Source organism: Rosa rugosa, chromosome 7 (assembly GCF_958449725.1).
Source record: "Rosa rugosa chromosome 7, drRosRugo1.1, whole genome shotgun sequence".
Taxonomy (NCBI): Eukaryota; Viridiplantae; Streptophyta; class Magnoliopsida; order Rosales; family Rosaceae; genus Rosa; species Rosa rugosa.
The window spans coordinates 2,802,067-2,817,629 of NC_084826.1; the positions used below are offsets into that span (position 1 = coordinate 2,802,067).

At 37.4% G+C, this 15,563-nt stretch overlaps 2 protein-coding genes across 2 annotated transcripts; both read left to right on the forward strand.

The window, feature by feature from the left end:
• The first annotated feature begins 8,452 nt into the window (after positions 1-8,452).
• On the forward strand, positions 8,453-11,517 carry LOC133720772 (uncharacterized). Its single transcript, XM_062147243.1, has 9 exons — positions 8,453-8,793; positions 9,331-9,395; positions 9,661-9,709; positions 9,857-9,951; positions 10,062-10,147; positions 10,238-10,297; positions 10,386-10,467; positions 10,754-10,867; positions 11,117-11,517. Exons 1-9 carry the CDS (start codon positions 8,607-8,609, stop codon positions 11,285-11,287), a joined length of 909 nt encoding a protein of 302 aa, XP_062003227.1. The 5' UTR covers positions 8,453-8,606; the 3' UTR covers positions 11,288-11,517.
• A 1,702-nt stretch (positions 11,518-13,219) lies between these two features.
• Positions 13,220-14,468, forward strand: LOC133720943 (KRR1 small subunit processome component-like). Its single transcript, XM_062147435.1, has 5 exons — positions 13,220-13,315; positions 13,594-13,683; positions 13,937-13,984; positions 14,154-14,192; positions 14,301-14,468. Exons 1-5 carry the CDS (start codon positions 13,220-13,222, stop codon positions 14,466-14,468), a joined length of 441 nt encoding a protein of 146 aa, XP_062003419.1.
• The last annotated feature ends 1,095 nt before the right edge of the window (positions 14,469-15,563 follow it).

Consider the following 15,563-nt stretch of genomic DNA (forward strand, 5'->3'; position numbering starts at 1 on the left):
CGCACCGTTTTGGTAATTTAAATCCGGTACGTCTCGTTTTGTTAAATCCTTGTCTCATGGGTCGATCCGACGGTCAGAAACACAGCACGCGCACTGACGGTTAGGATCAGATTCGGTGGCGAAATTACGGTTTAGGGCTGCCACTCCGTTTGTTCAAATCATTCATAAACATTACCAACACTAGCCAAGGACTAAAATATCCTCGATATTTCCTCAAAATTTCCATTTTTTACAAGCATCGATATTAATTTTAACATCTTTCTGATATGTTATTTTTAATATATTTTTAGCTGATCATACAACTTTTATCCAAAATTTTATTGATGTTCGATATTTTCTTGATATTTCCTTCTATTTTTTTTTTTTGAACTATCGATATTTCCATGATCTTCGATATTTTGATCATTGACTAAAACCAAAGATTTTGATTTTTTTAAGTTTAGTTACCAATTACTAACCAAAAGTTTCGGTGTTTAACAACTTCATCTAAGTTCACTATTTTAGTCTTGATATTTTGGTGTTGACAACGTATTTCTTTAAAATAAAAGTTAGAATGAACAATGCCATATGAATAGAACCACTCTTGCTCGATTTACTTTGCACGAATAAAATGTATACATCTTGTGAATCATTTCTTACTTTATCGGGTAATACAATACTCGAGTTGCGTGGAGAAAATTTACAATTATAAATTCAAAGATCAACAAGAAACGCGTTGATCATAGTGTGAATAGATATCAGAAATATTTGGCACCTGAGTAATTCTCAAGCACACGACCATGTGCAAATAAATAATTAAGAGCCTTGAAGTAGAATTGCCCAAAGTTCATGTTTAGGAATTTTTCTGATATTGATTTGGAAATGTAACTCAAGTTCTTTGGAGGACTCATGTGCATGCTGCTCACATATATATTGTTCATGTCTCATGTCACATAAGATTTTGGATGCCTGATGAATATGTGGACAAAGCTCAAATTAGACAGTTCGTGAATGCAGGCTTATCACTATTCCAACACACAAGGTAAAAATGGCTGAGAGTCTGAGACTTTGAGGACACACCTAATTTCTCTAGAAAGTCAGGGAATGACAGATATAATATGGTGAACCATATAGGATATCCAAGAGTTAAAAGCTCACAAGATATTATAAGCTAATGATAAAGTGGCAGTGATGAGAGCAATATTTGCTATGTTTAAGTGTTATTCTCTCTACATTTTACTTAGTTATTTCCTTAACATTATCATTTCTAACTTAATTTTTGTTTTTAGGTATTTTTGAGTCTAAAAAGTCAGGCAATGAGTAAATGGCGCAGAAATGGAGAAACGATGCATTCTTGATCCTACTAGGAAAGGAATCCCAGTTGAAGTAGGAATCATGAGTCAACTAGGAGTCAAGCTCGTGGAAATGTCAAAAAATGACAGAATCCTAGTTGGACAAGGAAACCTAATATGACTAGAGTCCCTGTTGAACAAGGAGAACTAAAGAAGATTCTGAAAGGTTCAAGAATATTTCGACATAAGAGTTCTTATTTGACTAGGAAACCTGATGGCACAAGGATACATGTGGGAGCTAGGAGAGCATAAAGAATAATCATGAAGTTTCAAGATGATGTCATGGATGATATGTGCAAGGCATGTCGTGGCAAAGCAATCAAGACTAGACATGGAATCCTAATTGGACGCAAGATACGCATCAAAGTCAAATCCGTTTTAAATTAGGAAATTTGCCTGTGCAGATCAGTCAACTTTGATAGAGTCCTGAGAGCAGCTTAGAACGAATCAGATGATGCTCCTTATATGGTTGGAAAGCTACGGATGTCTAGTTTCCAAAATTTTTTATATTCATTAATATCAATTTTTTAGAAGAAGTTACGACTGATTTAGTACACGAATGTCAATCTGCACGTGAGTCTGTTTTGCGCAAATAAGGAGAGTTTTGGACGTGAATATCTTTTGGATGAGTTTGGAAAGGTCTCTACTCCATATTTTATTGATTTTGAGGATGGGATTACTTTGCCTGTTTGTACAAGTATTTTTGTTTTACTATTGATTACTATTACAGATACGTCATGGTACAGGATTATTTGGACTACAAGATATACTCACTTATGTTGGACGTCCTATACATCTTTCTTCACCCCATTCATACCATCTCTCTCCCTTCATATACTTCCATCTATTCCACAACTCTAAAATCATCAAACCCAAAATCATATTTGAAATCCCTCTCCTTTACTCTCAAAATTTTGATTCCTCTCCATTATTCAAGCATTGAAGCCATGAAGCATCTCCACCTCATTCCCATAGTCATCATCAACATCCTCTATCCTTTTGAAGGCTTTCTTAGCTTGCGTTCTTGAATCTCTTCAAAAGTGTAACCATGTTCTTCTATATTTTGTTTTTGGTTTCTTATGTTTGTAACGTTAAAGACAATTACACTAGCGTTCTAGATTTTTGTTTTAAATGGATGTTTCGACTATTTGTGAGAATAAAGAGTATGTTTTGATGTTTAGTTTCTAATAAACATGAAGCATGATAAATGTTTTAGGTTTCTACAAACATAAATTGCGATATCTATATATGATGAATTTAGATTGTTGATTTTGTGCTTCAATCCCACCTTTTATGTGTTTTGTGTTATTCTGTTGCAAACTTAGAATATTGAGCATGTAATTGAATCCAAGTTAAGATATGCTAACGTTCTAGGTCTTAATTGCTAAGTGGAAAACCTATAGTTTCTTAAATCAACAATGAGTCTTGCATGTTTGATTAGCGTTCTAGCTTGTGTGTTTGGCTTAAATCAATCAAACTTTCATTGATCTTTATGCGTTAAATATGTTTTGTTAGTAAGTAGCGTTCTATGACTAGCATTGCATGTTTAATAGGGTATGGTGTGTTCATCTAGTTAATTTAATTAAGGAAAGTAATGAAGACTTTGTATGCGTTCATCTCTATTCTTGATTGATTTCTTTCATCTACATATTTTGATACATGGTTTATGATTAGATTACCTGATTTCGTGTTAATGGTTGTTAACTTCATTTTACATCTTTTCCATCCCTTTTTTCTATCTTGATTCATGGTTTGGTCGATCACTTGTGTTATATATTTACATTAGAATACAAACTCTTCTAAATCCCTCCTTATCTTGTAATTTTCGCACACACACACACACTTTGTTTTATTTTTGTTTCATATTTTGTGAATAATACTGATTTGTTTAACGTTTTTGATAGCCCCAATTCCCAGCTTAGAACGATACGCTACTTATTACTCTTAACTACAATATGATGCAGGGTTTTAAATTGTCACTCACTTTGGGCGTATCAGGTAGCAAAATAAAAATTGGAAATTTAATACATAATTAACCAAAGAACATTACACTCAAATTTCTGAAAAATAGAAATCAAAGAATATGTAGAGTATGCTATGGAAAAATGTAATGTGAGAAGTTACTGAATCCCTGGAGAATCTACACTGCACAGTTGTAGAATTTGCAACAGCAATCCCAATTAATTGGCTTGATAAAACCCTAGAAAAGAATTAGATGCATCATGCATAAGAGAATTTGTGTAGCTAAAGTCACTCATACCACCAGTTTACTGGTCAGAAAACACCAGGAGGAGGAGATGGTGGAGGGCAATCAGGGCAATGCGGTCGTATGTTGGTACAAATGCTTAAGAGACCTATGTCTCACCCTTACTCTTCTTCTTCTGCGACCCCAACAGTATGGACCATAGCCGCATTCAAGGACTTTATGGACCGGTTCAAGGATAGCAGCAGTTCTTCTTCTTTTGCGACCCCAACTGATTAGACTAGGGTTGGCATCAAGGAGCGTTTCAAGGACAAAAGCATGGTTATTAATCTCAAGGATGACTTCAAGGACCGGCTCAAGGACTTCAGCAGTAGGGTTATTAACCTCAAGGATTTTAGCAGCAGGGTTATTAACCTCAAAGACTTTCGGGACAGCAGCTACCAGATGGAGACCTATCGCAACGGCTTCCTGGACATTCATTTGGACAGTAGGCAGAGGAACATTTATTGGGATTTCTGCAACCAATTTAGGATTATCAACATGTTCATTATTCTAAAAAACATTATTCACTGCCAAGGCTTCCAGGACATGCACATGGAGAGCAGGAGGAGGGCCATTCATAAGGACTTCCTCGTCCCCCTCAGGCAAGGACTGAAAAATTGATAATATCCTCAAAATTTCGGCGATATTTCTGTTTTTTTTAGGGTCTCGATATATCTTTGACTTACCAAGAGAATATCGTGAGAAATTTTTGAAATTTCGCTATATTTGCGGAAATATTCAAAATTTTCACTATATGTTCGGAAATATTCGAAATTTTCGCGATTATCTCCCAAAATTCCAATCGATAATATCCTCGAAATTTCGGTAATATTTTTCGTTTTTTTAGGATCTCGATATATCTTTGACTTACCAAGAGAATATCGTGAGAAATTTTTAAAATTTCGTGATATTTGCGGAAATATTCAAAATTTTCTCTATATGTCCGGAAATATTCGAAATTTTCGCGATTATCTCCCAAAATTCCAATCGATAATATCCTCGAAATTTCGGTGATATTTTCGTTTTTTTAGGATCTCGATATATCTTTGACTTACCAAGAGAATATCGTGAGAAATTTTTGTGATATTTCTGAAAATGTTCAAAACTTTCGCGATTATCTCCCGAAATATTAGAAATTTTCGTGATATGTGGGTTGGTCAGAAAATATTTTGACCAAAATTGAAGCCAAATTTTGACGAGGTTGGGGTTCGAACCTAATACCTCGTAAAAACTAGTCGTTGTCCTTATCCAATCCAACTAAACTTAATAACATCTAAAGAGGAAAACTTTAAAAATTTATAAAGTCATCGCTCTTTGAGTCTTTTCTCTCCATGCTTATAAATCTTCTGATCATCTAATTTGCTTACTAGTGAACATTTGACTCTATTAAAAAAAAAAAAACTTTTCTATGTATTTCTATGGACCATCTTCTTTTTTTTGAAAAGTGAATTCATTGAAACTTTTAACGATTACAATCGTTTAGAATGGCATCCCAAAAAACCTTGGGAGCAGACACAAGCCACAAACGGCTTGAAGCTAGAGCTAAGCTAGAACAAACCAGAAGGTGTACTACACCAACGAGTAGTTCATGTATAATAAGATACTGCTCTACATCACTTATAGATAAACTAACAGAAAACTGAAGATAAATTCCCAGCCTCCTCAAGATAATTACCAACAATGAGACCATTGCCATGACCTTGAGGTTTGGAGACCAAATCATCAGAATCTGTAACTCGGGCATGCAAGAGATCGGTAGATGCCTCAAGACCATGTTCGTCCCAGCACAATTAACACTGCGCGCCAGGCACGCAATTGTGGTACTCACAGCGTGATTATACTGAGATCTTTTATAGAATATAGCAATAAGCAGTCTGCCTGAACTTAAGCACAACACACCCGAAATAATAACATCACATTTGAGCAAGTAAGTACCCAAAGCACCTCCTGGATCCCAAATCCAAATATGAGAAGAAATCAATCCCAACCACTGGGCTCTGTCTCGGGCCCAAAGCCAGCCCTGCCCCCAAGCCCACAGCCTTATACTGGGCACCCAGAAAGCTGATATGGGCACCCAATCAAGGCAGGACCAGGCGCCGAAGCAGAGGACTGGTACCGCCGCTGCCCTTTGTTGCACCTCTGATCGCCGCACGCCTGGAACCAGCCCGCCCTGCAGCGCCTCCAGCCCAGATCGCGCCTTCACTGTCAAAGGATCCAGATGATGACATCCTCGGCCACACAATCGGACCGTCCCCATCACCATCCCAGATTGCGCCTTCACCGTCGAAGGATCTAGATGATGACATCCTCGGCCACACAATCTGACCGTCCCCGTCACCGTGCCGACGTCTGGTGGTCTACCCCATCGCCATAGTAGCCGGTCAGCCAAAAAAACCATCAATTCCCGTCTGTTGGACCAGAGGCAGCACCGATCTGAGGTCGAAGATGAACATCGACTCAGGTCTTCGCCACACCGGCCAACGCTGAAGAGAAACACAAGCAAAGAAACCGCCAGTGCCCTCATCATCACCATCCTACGACGAATAGCCTCGCCACTGCTAAGCGATCGGAGGATCCTCGGAAGGATCACCGCCGCTCGCTGCTCCGCTCAAACCCTAGGGTTTGCTTCAATTAGAGCAAGTCTACCTGTTTTCTCTTCTCTCTTTGATTAGCATTTTTCTGGGAATATTTATGGACCATCTTCTATTTCTTTTTCTGTTTGTTTGAAAACCGATTTATTTTAACATATCTATTTAATTGTAAAATATTATTATAATTAATAATTAACTCTCATATTCTCCTATTTAAGTCATTTTGGAAATTTCTCATGTAGAATTTCATATCTTTGTCATGTAAGTGTATCTTATTATACTCTAAATTACTAAATCATTATACAATTAAGTTTATCAAACATTTTTTTGAAATACTATAGGTAACTGATCATGTAAACATTTCATGAATTTATTAATGATTTCTATGTTACTTAGATCGAAATTTCTATTTTTTGGACTATCAATATTTTAGTCCTTGCCCTAAGGGAAAACGGTCAATTCCAATGATCTTCTGGACGTTTTGAAAAATATCAGGGACAGCAGGAGGAGGGTCATTCACAAGGACTTCCTCGTCCTCCTCAAGGAAAGCAGCTATAGCATGGTCAATTCTAATGATCTCCTGGACGTTCTGAAAAATATCAGGGAAAGCAGTTGCAGCAGGGTCAATTCCAATGATCTCCTGGACGTTCTGAAAAATATCAGGGACAGCAGGAGGAGGGTCATTCACCCAATTAATTGGCTTTATAAAACCCTAGAAAAGAATTAGATGCATCATGCATCAGAGAAGTTTTGTAGCCACCAGTTTATTGGTCAAAAAACACCAAGAGGAGGAGATGGTGGAGGGCAATTAGGGCAATGCGGTCGTATGTTGGTACAAATGCTTAAGCGACCTATGTCTCACCCTTGCTCTTCTTCTTCTGCGACCCCAACGGATTAGACCAAGGTTGACATCAAGGACCGTTTCAAGGACAGAAACATGGTTATTAATCTCAAGGATGACTTCAAGGATCGGCTCAGAGATTTCAGCAGCAGGGTTATTAACTTTAAGCACTTCAGCTGGGACCGATTCAAGGAGAGCAGCAGGGTTATTAAGGATGACTTCAAGGACCGGCTCAGGGACTTCAGCGGCAGGGTTATTAACCTCAAAGACTTTCAAGACAGCAGCAACCATATGGAGACCTATTGCAACGGCTTCTTGGACATTCATTTAGACAGCAGGCAGAGGAACATTTATCGGGATTTCTGTGACCAATTCAGGATTATAAACAGGTTCATTATTCTAAAAAACATTGTTCACCGCCAAGGCTTCCAGGACATGCACATGGAGAGCAGGAGGAGGGCCATTCATAAGGACTTCCTCGTCCCCCTCAGGGAAAGCAGCTGCAGCAGGGTCAATTCCAATGATCTCCTGGATGTTCTGAAAAATATCAGGGACAACAGGAAGAGGGTCATTCACAAAGACTTCCTCATCCCCCTCAGGGAAAGCAGCTGCAACGTACATGGTCAATTCCAATGATCTCCTGGACGTTCTAAAAAATATCAAGGACAACAGGAGGAGGGTCATTCACCCAATTAATTGGCTTGATGAAACCCTAGAAAAGAATTAGATGCATATTTGTTTATGGGCCAAATTAACATCAGAATTGTTGAAGCTCTGCGGCGAACTATGGTATCGACCAACCAACTTTGGATGGAATGGGAGCTTCATATATGAAATTCTAATGTGTAAAATAAAAATAAGGGTAACTTAAAAAATTTGATGGACAAAAATTTAGAAGGAAGTGTGAAAAGCAAATGGGGAAGTATGAATAGAACCATCCAATTCTAATGCATGTGTAAAATAAAAATAAGGGTAAACTAAGAAGTTTGATTGACAAAAATAAAGAAGGAGGTGTAAAAAGCAAATTAGGGAGTATGAATAGAGCCACCCTATTTTGATTTTATTTGATAAATTGTCATAAACTTAGCGTTCATCTCCTTATTTTTAAATTTCTTTGCAAGTATGAGACTGAATTTTATCCATTTTCAATCAAACTAGTTATCTAACAATCATTAATGAATTACCCAATAATATATGAGCTATTTTTCTAAATTCATTGAAATATACAGACGATAAATTCGGTGTTTACCAATATCAAACTAATTTTTTCAATAATTTTCAATTTCAATTTTAATCGGTAATGGATACCGAAATATCAGTTTACGTTAGTTGGTACTCGATTATTTCGATATTTATCAGACCGAATGGCAGCTCTCGTTAAAACCTTGACGTCCCATCCAGCGGTGCAAATGCACGGAAAGCGCACTGACGGTTAGGATCAGATAGGGTGGTGAAATTACTGTTTTGACCCCGTGAGAGTGTTGGAGGAGGAAGAAGACGAATGAAACTGTGTGACAGTGCATTCTGAGTCAATTCTATCTCTCTGAAATTCTGAAGAGATCCAAAACCGGCCGGCGAGGAGAGAGAAACGGCGAGCTATGGTGAGCAAAACGGAGGAGGCGCAATTGAACAGGCTCGAGAGCCAGGTCGATAATGGAGGAGGAGGAGCGTGGGAGTACCTCTGCCTGGTCCGAAAGCTCAAGGTGCGGCGTTCCGAGAAGGTTTTGAAGTACGGCATGTCGATCTTGAACGACCTCAGTAAACGATCCAGTCTTGGACCGGAAGGTGAGTTTTGAGCTCCGGATTTGAAATTGTGTATGGGATTGGAAGTTGATTAGGTGAAGCACTTGCAATTTGAATTCATGTTAGTTTAGGCTGTTTGATTATGGATCATGATAGCTTAGGGAATGGAATGGGATTACTTCATGATGAATCGGGATAGGTTGTGTGCAATTTTGTGTGTTTGAATTTGTGTTTATTCTGCTGAGTTGTGTTGGATTGCTGTTGATTTTGTCATATTGATGTGTTGTTCGAAAACTGTGGTGTTTCGACATCCAAGTATCCGAGTATACTAAACTCTATCTAGCCGAAAATACTACTTGCATCACTAAGTCTTAACTTAGTGATGCAAGTAGTATTTTCGGCTAGATAGAGGTTTGTTTGGTGTTTCGACTAGTAATGAAAGGGTTTTCATACAACGAAATTGTTAATGAGGGGGGAAGCAAATCCATTCGAGTCCTAGCTATATATAATAATGAAAGCATGTATCCTGTCATTAGCATGTCACCGATTTGAAGTTCGTTTTTGTATTTTTCGATGCAGAATGGACTCTATACGAGCAGGTTGCACTTGCAGCCATGGACTGCCAGTGTCTTGATGTTGCAAAGGTATAATACTTATTTCCTTCAGCTTATACTTCTAAAGTACTTTGAATTAGCAACTTTAGGATTCGATGATGATGTATTATTCTCTTTTGTTTGGCCAAATCAATCGTATTGTATCTGATAACTTTAGGCTTCATATACTATGGATTGAGATTTGCATATGTGTGTAAGTCATATATGATTTGTTTTACTGTTAAAATTTTGTGCAAGTGTTCATACTCACAAAAGTAAAAGGGTTGTCTTATGCGCCTTTACTTGATTTTTGCAGGACCTCATCAAGCTTTTACGAAAGGCATTTCCCGAGAGTAAAAGAGTTGGTAAGTCGAAATAATTCATTGAAATCATGTGTAGAGAGAGGCTAGTATTACATTCTTCAGTAATGTCAAAATAACTGGCCAACCTTAATGTTGATGTTAGCTGTTGCTTTGTGGTGGATAAGTTATATGTTTTTTCATATACAACAGGCAAGCTAGAGGCTATGTTGCTTGAGGCAAAGGGATCCTGGTCAGAGGCAGAGAAGGCTTATTCAAGCCTTTTGGAAGATAGTCCACTTGATCAAGTAAGTTCTGAACAGATTCTTCGTTGAAGGATCAATGTAATTTTTGAAGATCTTTTGTTCTGTGATCTTTGTATCTAATATGTGAATTTCAATCTATTCTTCTTTTGCAGGTAATACATAAGAGAAGGGTAGCTATGGCAAAGGCTCAAGGCGATACTTCAGGGGCCATTGAATGGCTTAATAAATATCTTGAAATGTAAGGCATATATTGACTGCCTTGACAAAAATATGTTTGATGTCTGAAAAAGAAAAAAGTTGTTGACTTGTCTTTTCCTTCTGTTTACAGATTTATGGCCGATAATGATGCTTGGAGAGAGCTGGCAGAAATCTATGTCTCGTTGCAAATGTACGTTTCTACAGATTTAAGGAAGTTTAGTGGCTTCAATTGTCCATGCTTTGTTCTGAATTGATAAGTGAGTTTCTCTGTAAACTAGGTACAAGCAAGCTGCCTTCTGCTATGAGGAGCTGATATTAGCACAACCTACTGTTCCCCTCTACCACTTAGCTTATGCTGATGTATGTTGCTTTTTCCCCCTCTCTGGTCAAGAAGTACTGTTGCTATGTGACACTGTATACTTTGTATACGTACACCCAGTAATCGAATTGCAATCGATGTCCTTAATTTTTGTTGCCCTACTATTATTTGTTTGAAATGTCATGATGTGAAAAATTCCTGGGTTGAAGACTTGAAGTCGCGTAGTGCATATCCAAAATGACCATGATCGCATTGCCTAACGTACTAAACACCTGGTGTAAATAAGATAAATCAAATCTCTGATAATTTGCTTTCTGTGTTTAACAGATTCTTTACACTCTTGGTGGATTAGAAAACATACAGACAGCAAAGAAATACTACGCATCTGTTATAGACTTGACTGGGGGCAAGAATATCAGGGCATTATTTGGTATTAGCTTGGTGAGTTATCTCTCTCTCTCATGGGGTGCATTAATTCAGAAATGCTCATCTAATTCGATGGCTTCATAGTGTAGATCATTGCTGATCCTGCTTGTACTGAAACTCTAGTTACATTTCTCCTTTTTCTCTTGAAAACTTTTATTCTTCCAATTCTAGATCAGACATCTGCCACTTAATTGTTTTGATCCCTGTTGTCTGTCTTGTGACAAACTGGAATGACTGAAAGAAAGTTTTAACACCTGCTTGCAGTGTACTTCTGCCATTGCACAGCTTGCAAAAGGAAGGAACAAGGAAGACAAGGAGACCTCGGAGCTACAGTCACTGGTAGCAACAGCCTTGGAGAAAGACTACAAGCAAAGAGCTCCGGACAAGCTTTCTCTGCTTACTACTGCCTTAAAAAACTTGAAAGTTTCATCATAACAACTCTGTCGTTGAAGCACCTTTGCAGTTAAGTGCCCCCACTCCAACAGCAAATGTGGCGACTTGGTGCCAAATGGCTCTAAAATACGAGGATTTCTTATCATAGTTGTGTTAAATGAATTGTTTTCCCTATTTGTTGTGTCCTTTTCTCAGACCCTTAGGATGCCGTAGTGGCTAACTAGGAATGTATGAGTACACGCTTTTCCTTCATCATACACGCTTTTCCTTCATCAGTTGCTTTCATATTTGCTCCAACCTTTCTTTGTGGATTAGGAATACATTGGTGCCAAATTAAACACAAACCGTGATTTTATATACAGTTGTAGCCTGTTTCAAGCTGTTCGAATTACACACAGCTTTTGGTGCTTGTTAATTTCCGTTTCAAAATGATCCTATACTATGCTACTCTTCACCATCCTCAGCCCCTTTTCGGCTAAAGCCTATGAGCTGAACGCAACACGGAGATTCAACTTGAATCCTTTTATACTGGATGTGCCTGCAATTACTTGCTTACCAAGTTTTTCCAAACTTTGCCACGATCTTTATGCAAGCACAACCATAGACCATAGTGAACTCAAAAAGTAAAACCTTCAAACCAAATCGAGCCCATGTGAACAACCACAAGTTTTCCGGCTTCAAATTCTTCGCCCAAAGTTAATTACCAATTTACCTGAACAAATTTTTGACCGGTTCAAACGGATTATCCGTAACAGAAAATGGACTCTCTTATTTCTCAGTCATGCCATTATCGTAAATAAACGCATTAACTAGGGGCATGTACGAGATATGCAAGACAATGTAAACCCCCGCCAGTGTCACTGCTTCTTCTTCTTCTTCTTCTTCCCGTACCAAAACCCTAGCCACCGCTCCTCTCACAATCATGGCCGTCAGGTACTCTCTCCTATTTACTGTGAAATTTTGATTCTTTTGATCGGATGTGGTTGAAGTTTTGAATAATTTTGATCTGATTTGGGGGAAATTGTGGTGAATTTGTAGCAAGAACAAGCCCTAGTTTGCAGGCTGATCGATCGTTAAGTAAACTCAAAAAAAAAAAAAAAAAAAAACACGAGTAATTTTGATCTAACAGTGTCAACTTAGACGACGTCGTCAGATTCAGCTATAAAATCAGCACGAAAATTCAACGCCGGGGTGGACAGATGGAGGAGATGAAGAACTCAACAGAGGCAGTGGAGAAGAAGTGCAACGACGTTGTTGGCGAATCTACTGAGAATTGTGGCCCTAGTTTGATGGATGAAGATGACGACACTGCTCTTGAAGTCATTACTTTCTCTAGGCGCTTCCCCAAACGCATCGGTACGTTCTCTCTCAAAACGATGGCACTTTGTTCTCACTTGTTATCAACTGAAACCCTAGACCGAATTTCAATTTCCTTGTATGTGGTAAATCTCATGGTGAAATTTAGGTCTATATTTCATTGTTGGGATTATTGTTTCATGCAGAATCACAGTTGCAGAAAGATTGGCCTAGGGTGAAATCTACACTAAAGAATTATGGCATTGCATGCCAATTGAATCTGGTATGTGTCATTTGTGAATGCAAAATGTGAATTCAGGGTCTTGAGATTTATTTTTTTATTTTATTTTATTTTATTTTATTTTATTTTATTTTATTTTATTATTATTATTTTTTTTGAGAATTGGATTGAACATATATTAAGTTCAAGGGATAATACAAAGGAATATAAGTACATGCAAGTGATGCAACCTAGGGCAAAAGCCAAGACATAAGCAGATACCTACAAACTAGGCTGGATGCGTGCAACAATCGCAAAAACAAACTTATAATTAAATCAACCGGAACAAGTGGCAAAATATATATCTTCACTTCTTCATGAATCTAGATAAGCTGTTTGGTTCATATTTTGTATAATTTCATGCATATAAACTTAAATGTGGTTAGGTGAAATGTGCCATGACGTTCTCCACAACCAGGACTAGGGACGCGGATCTTATTGAAAAAGCTAGGGATCTTCTTCAGCTTTTCACATTAGCTGTTCCTGCATCTCAGGTACAAATGCCACATACTAACTTCTCATTGTTTCTTATCTGTGACCTTTGAGCAAATTATAAATCCAAATTATCTGAACTAGTTTGTTTTTCTCTTTAGATGTCAATAATATTGGTTGTCGGATGAATAGTAGTCACGTTAACATTTAGTAAATTTGGTATCGATTTATGCTGATTCTCTTGACTTTGAGTTGAAAATTTAATTACTATTTCCAACTGATTTTGAAAGTTACTTTTCGATTAATGTTCTGAATAGAGTGCACAACGTTCTGATTTCAGGCGATAACAGTACTGAAGGGAAGGCACTGGGACGTCATGAAGTTGGGGTATCAAAAAGATGGGCTTTGCTCAGAATTTGGAATCAACAAGGTAGGTGTTGCATATTCTTTCTTCCACTTTTTATTTGGCTACAGGTTTCATTCAATTTTTCTTAAAAAAATGTTTCAAGTTATTTAACTCTTCACCTATGCTTTACCTACTTTTGGAAGCACTTTCTGTGGTTGTGATGCACGACCTTTTAGTTTCTGGAGTACGGTAATTAACTTGGTGATTAGAGATCTAGCTTGTTTGATATTAGAAAACAACACTTTTTTTATTTTCTAATCTCTAATGTTGTGTGCAGGAGAAATTTCATGAACGGATGAAACTTCTCTGCCACCGTTCCTTAAAGGTGGGTGCATTATCTAGATCATGTTTTACTCATCTTCCAAGTTAAAGAAGTGTTACTAATAGTAATAGCAAACGTAAAGTTAAGTGTTAATTGTTAAGGCAAATATCTATAGCTTCACAATTTATTATGCCTGCTATATATTTCTCAATTTTTCACTCTTGGTGTGCAGGAAATTGGAGATCTGATCTTGTGTTATATTTGTATTGTTGTAAGTATGTATGAATTGTATGGTGCATTTCTATTTCCAGTCTTCGAACCTAAAGGTGAAGTGAGAGTTCTGAATCTAATACTTTTCAACTTGCCAATATATTTATAGGGAGACATTCTTGTTGCTCTGGGTCCAGTCAATTCAGTAAAGGGGATCCGGATAATTGTTAAAGATTGCATCGTTCGTGGAATTCCTCCTGCTTCTCGTGTCAAATTAGTCAAGGACGCTAAAGTGCGGGTTCAAACGATGAAGCGTCTGGAGGATTTGCGGCTATGAAGTTTGATGTAGCAAAAAGCTGATCCAATTACTTAGAAACTAGTAATACAATTAGGGTAGTTTGGTTTCTAGGTTATCTGCCTACACACCCTCTTTGAGGGAACAAACCCCTCAGAGTTCTAGTTTAACTATTTAGGGTAGTGAATGAGCCATTGAAGAATTTTGATTTTGAAGTAAGTATTTTGGCTTGGTTGAGGTAGCTTTCTGGATGAAATAGATTGAGCTGAACCGGAGTTTCTATAGAAGGACTGTGGTCGCATCTTAGGTTGGATGCTATCTTTGCCATGATCAAATTGAACGTAGTTCATTTAATTTAGATTTGATATCGTTGCTATTTCTGGCATGCTGCTGCGCCATCAGAATTGGGTTTTCCTTCCTTAACTGAATATCGCCTCTTCTTTCCCATTCTCTGCCTCATTTGATGCAGAACAAATCAAGAAGAAGAAGAAAATATAGTTTTTTTTTCTTGTACAAGAATTCTAGGTTAAAATCTCATCAGACTTGATAATTTTAATATACTATTGATAATTCAGTAATGATCCTGGGGAAATTCTAGTGTACTGGTGGGTATCTCATACCCACATTTACAAAAGTGAGAACAAATTTTGTTGTCAAAATTGTAATTTGAGTCCTACTTTGTGTAATCTTAGTTCTAATAATGATAATTACACCTCTTACGACATTTTACAAGTTTTTGAACAAATTCTTTGTCAATGTTGTAATCTTAGTTCTAATAATGGATATTACACCTCTTACGACATTTTTACAAGCTTTTGAACAAATTCGTTGTCAATGTTGTAATTTTTGTTTAACTATATGTAAATAGTGTAAATGAATATGGTAACTTTTGTTCTCAATGTTGTAATTTTGGTTCAAATACTTGTAATTTTTTGTTCAAATAGTTGTAAATGAGGATATCTCATACCCACCAGTACACTAGCTTGTCTCATGATCCTGGACTGGTAAGCTGCCTCTCCCGTCCAAATACCAATGTTAAAAAAATAAAAATATACTATTGAATTAAACCTGACCCCATTAATGGTTTGGGCCAGTTCGTTCTGACCAGCTTAATTTCGACCCTATTCTAGTTAGTTA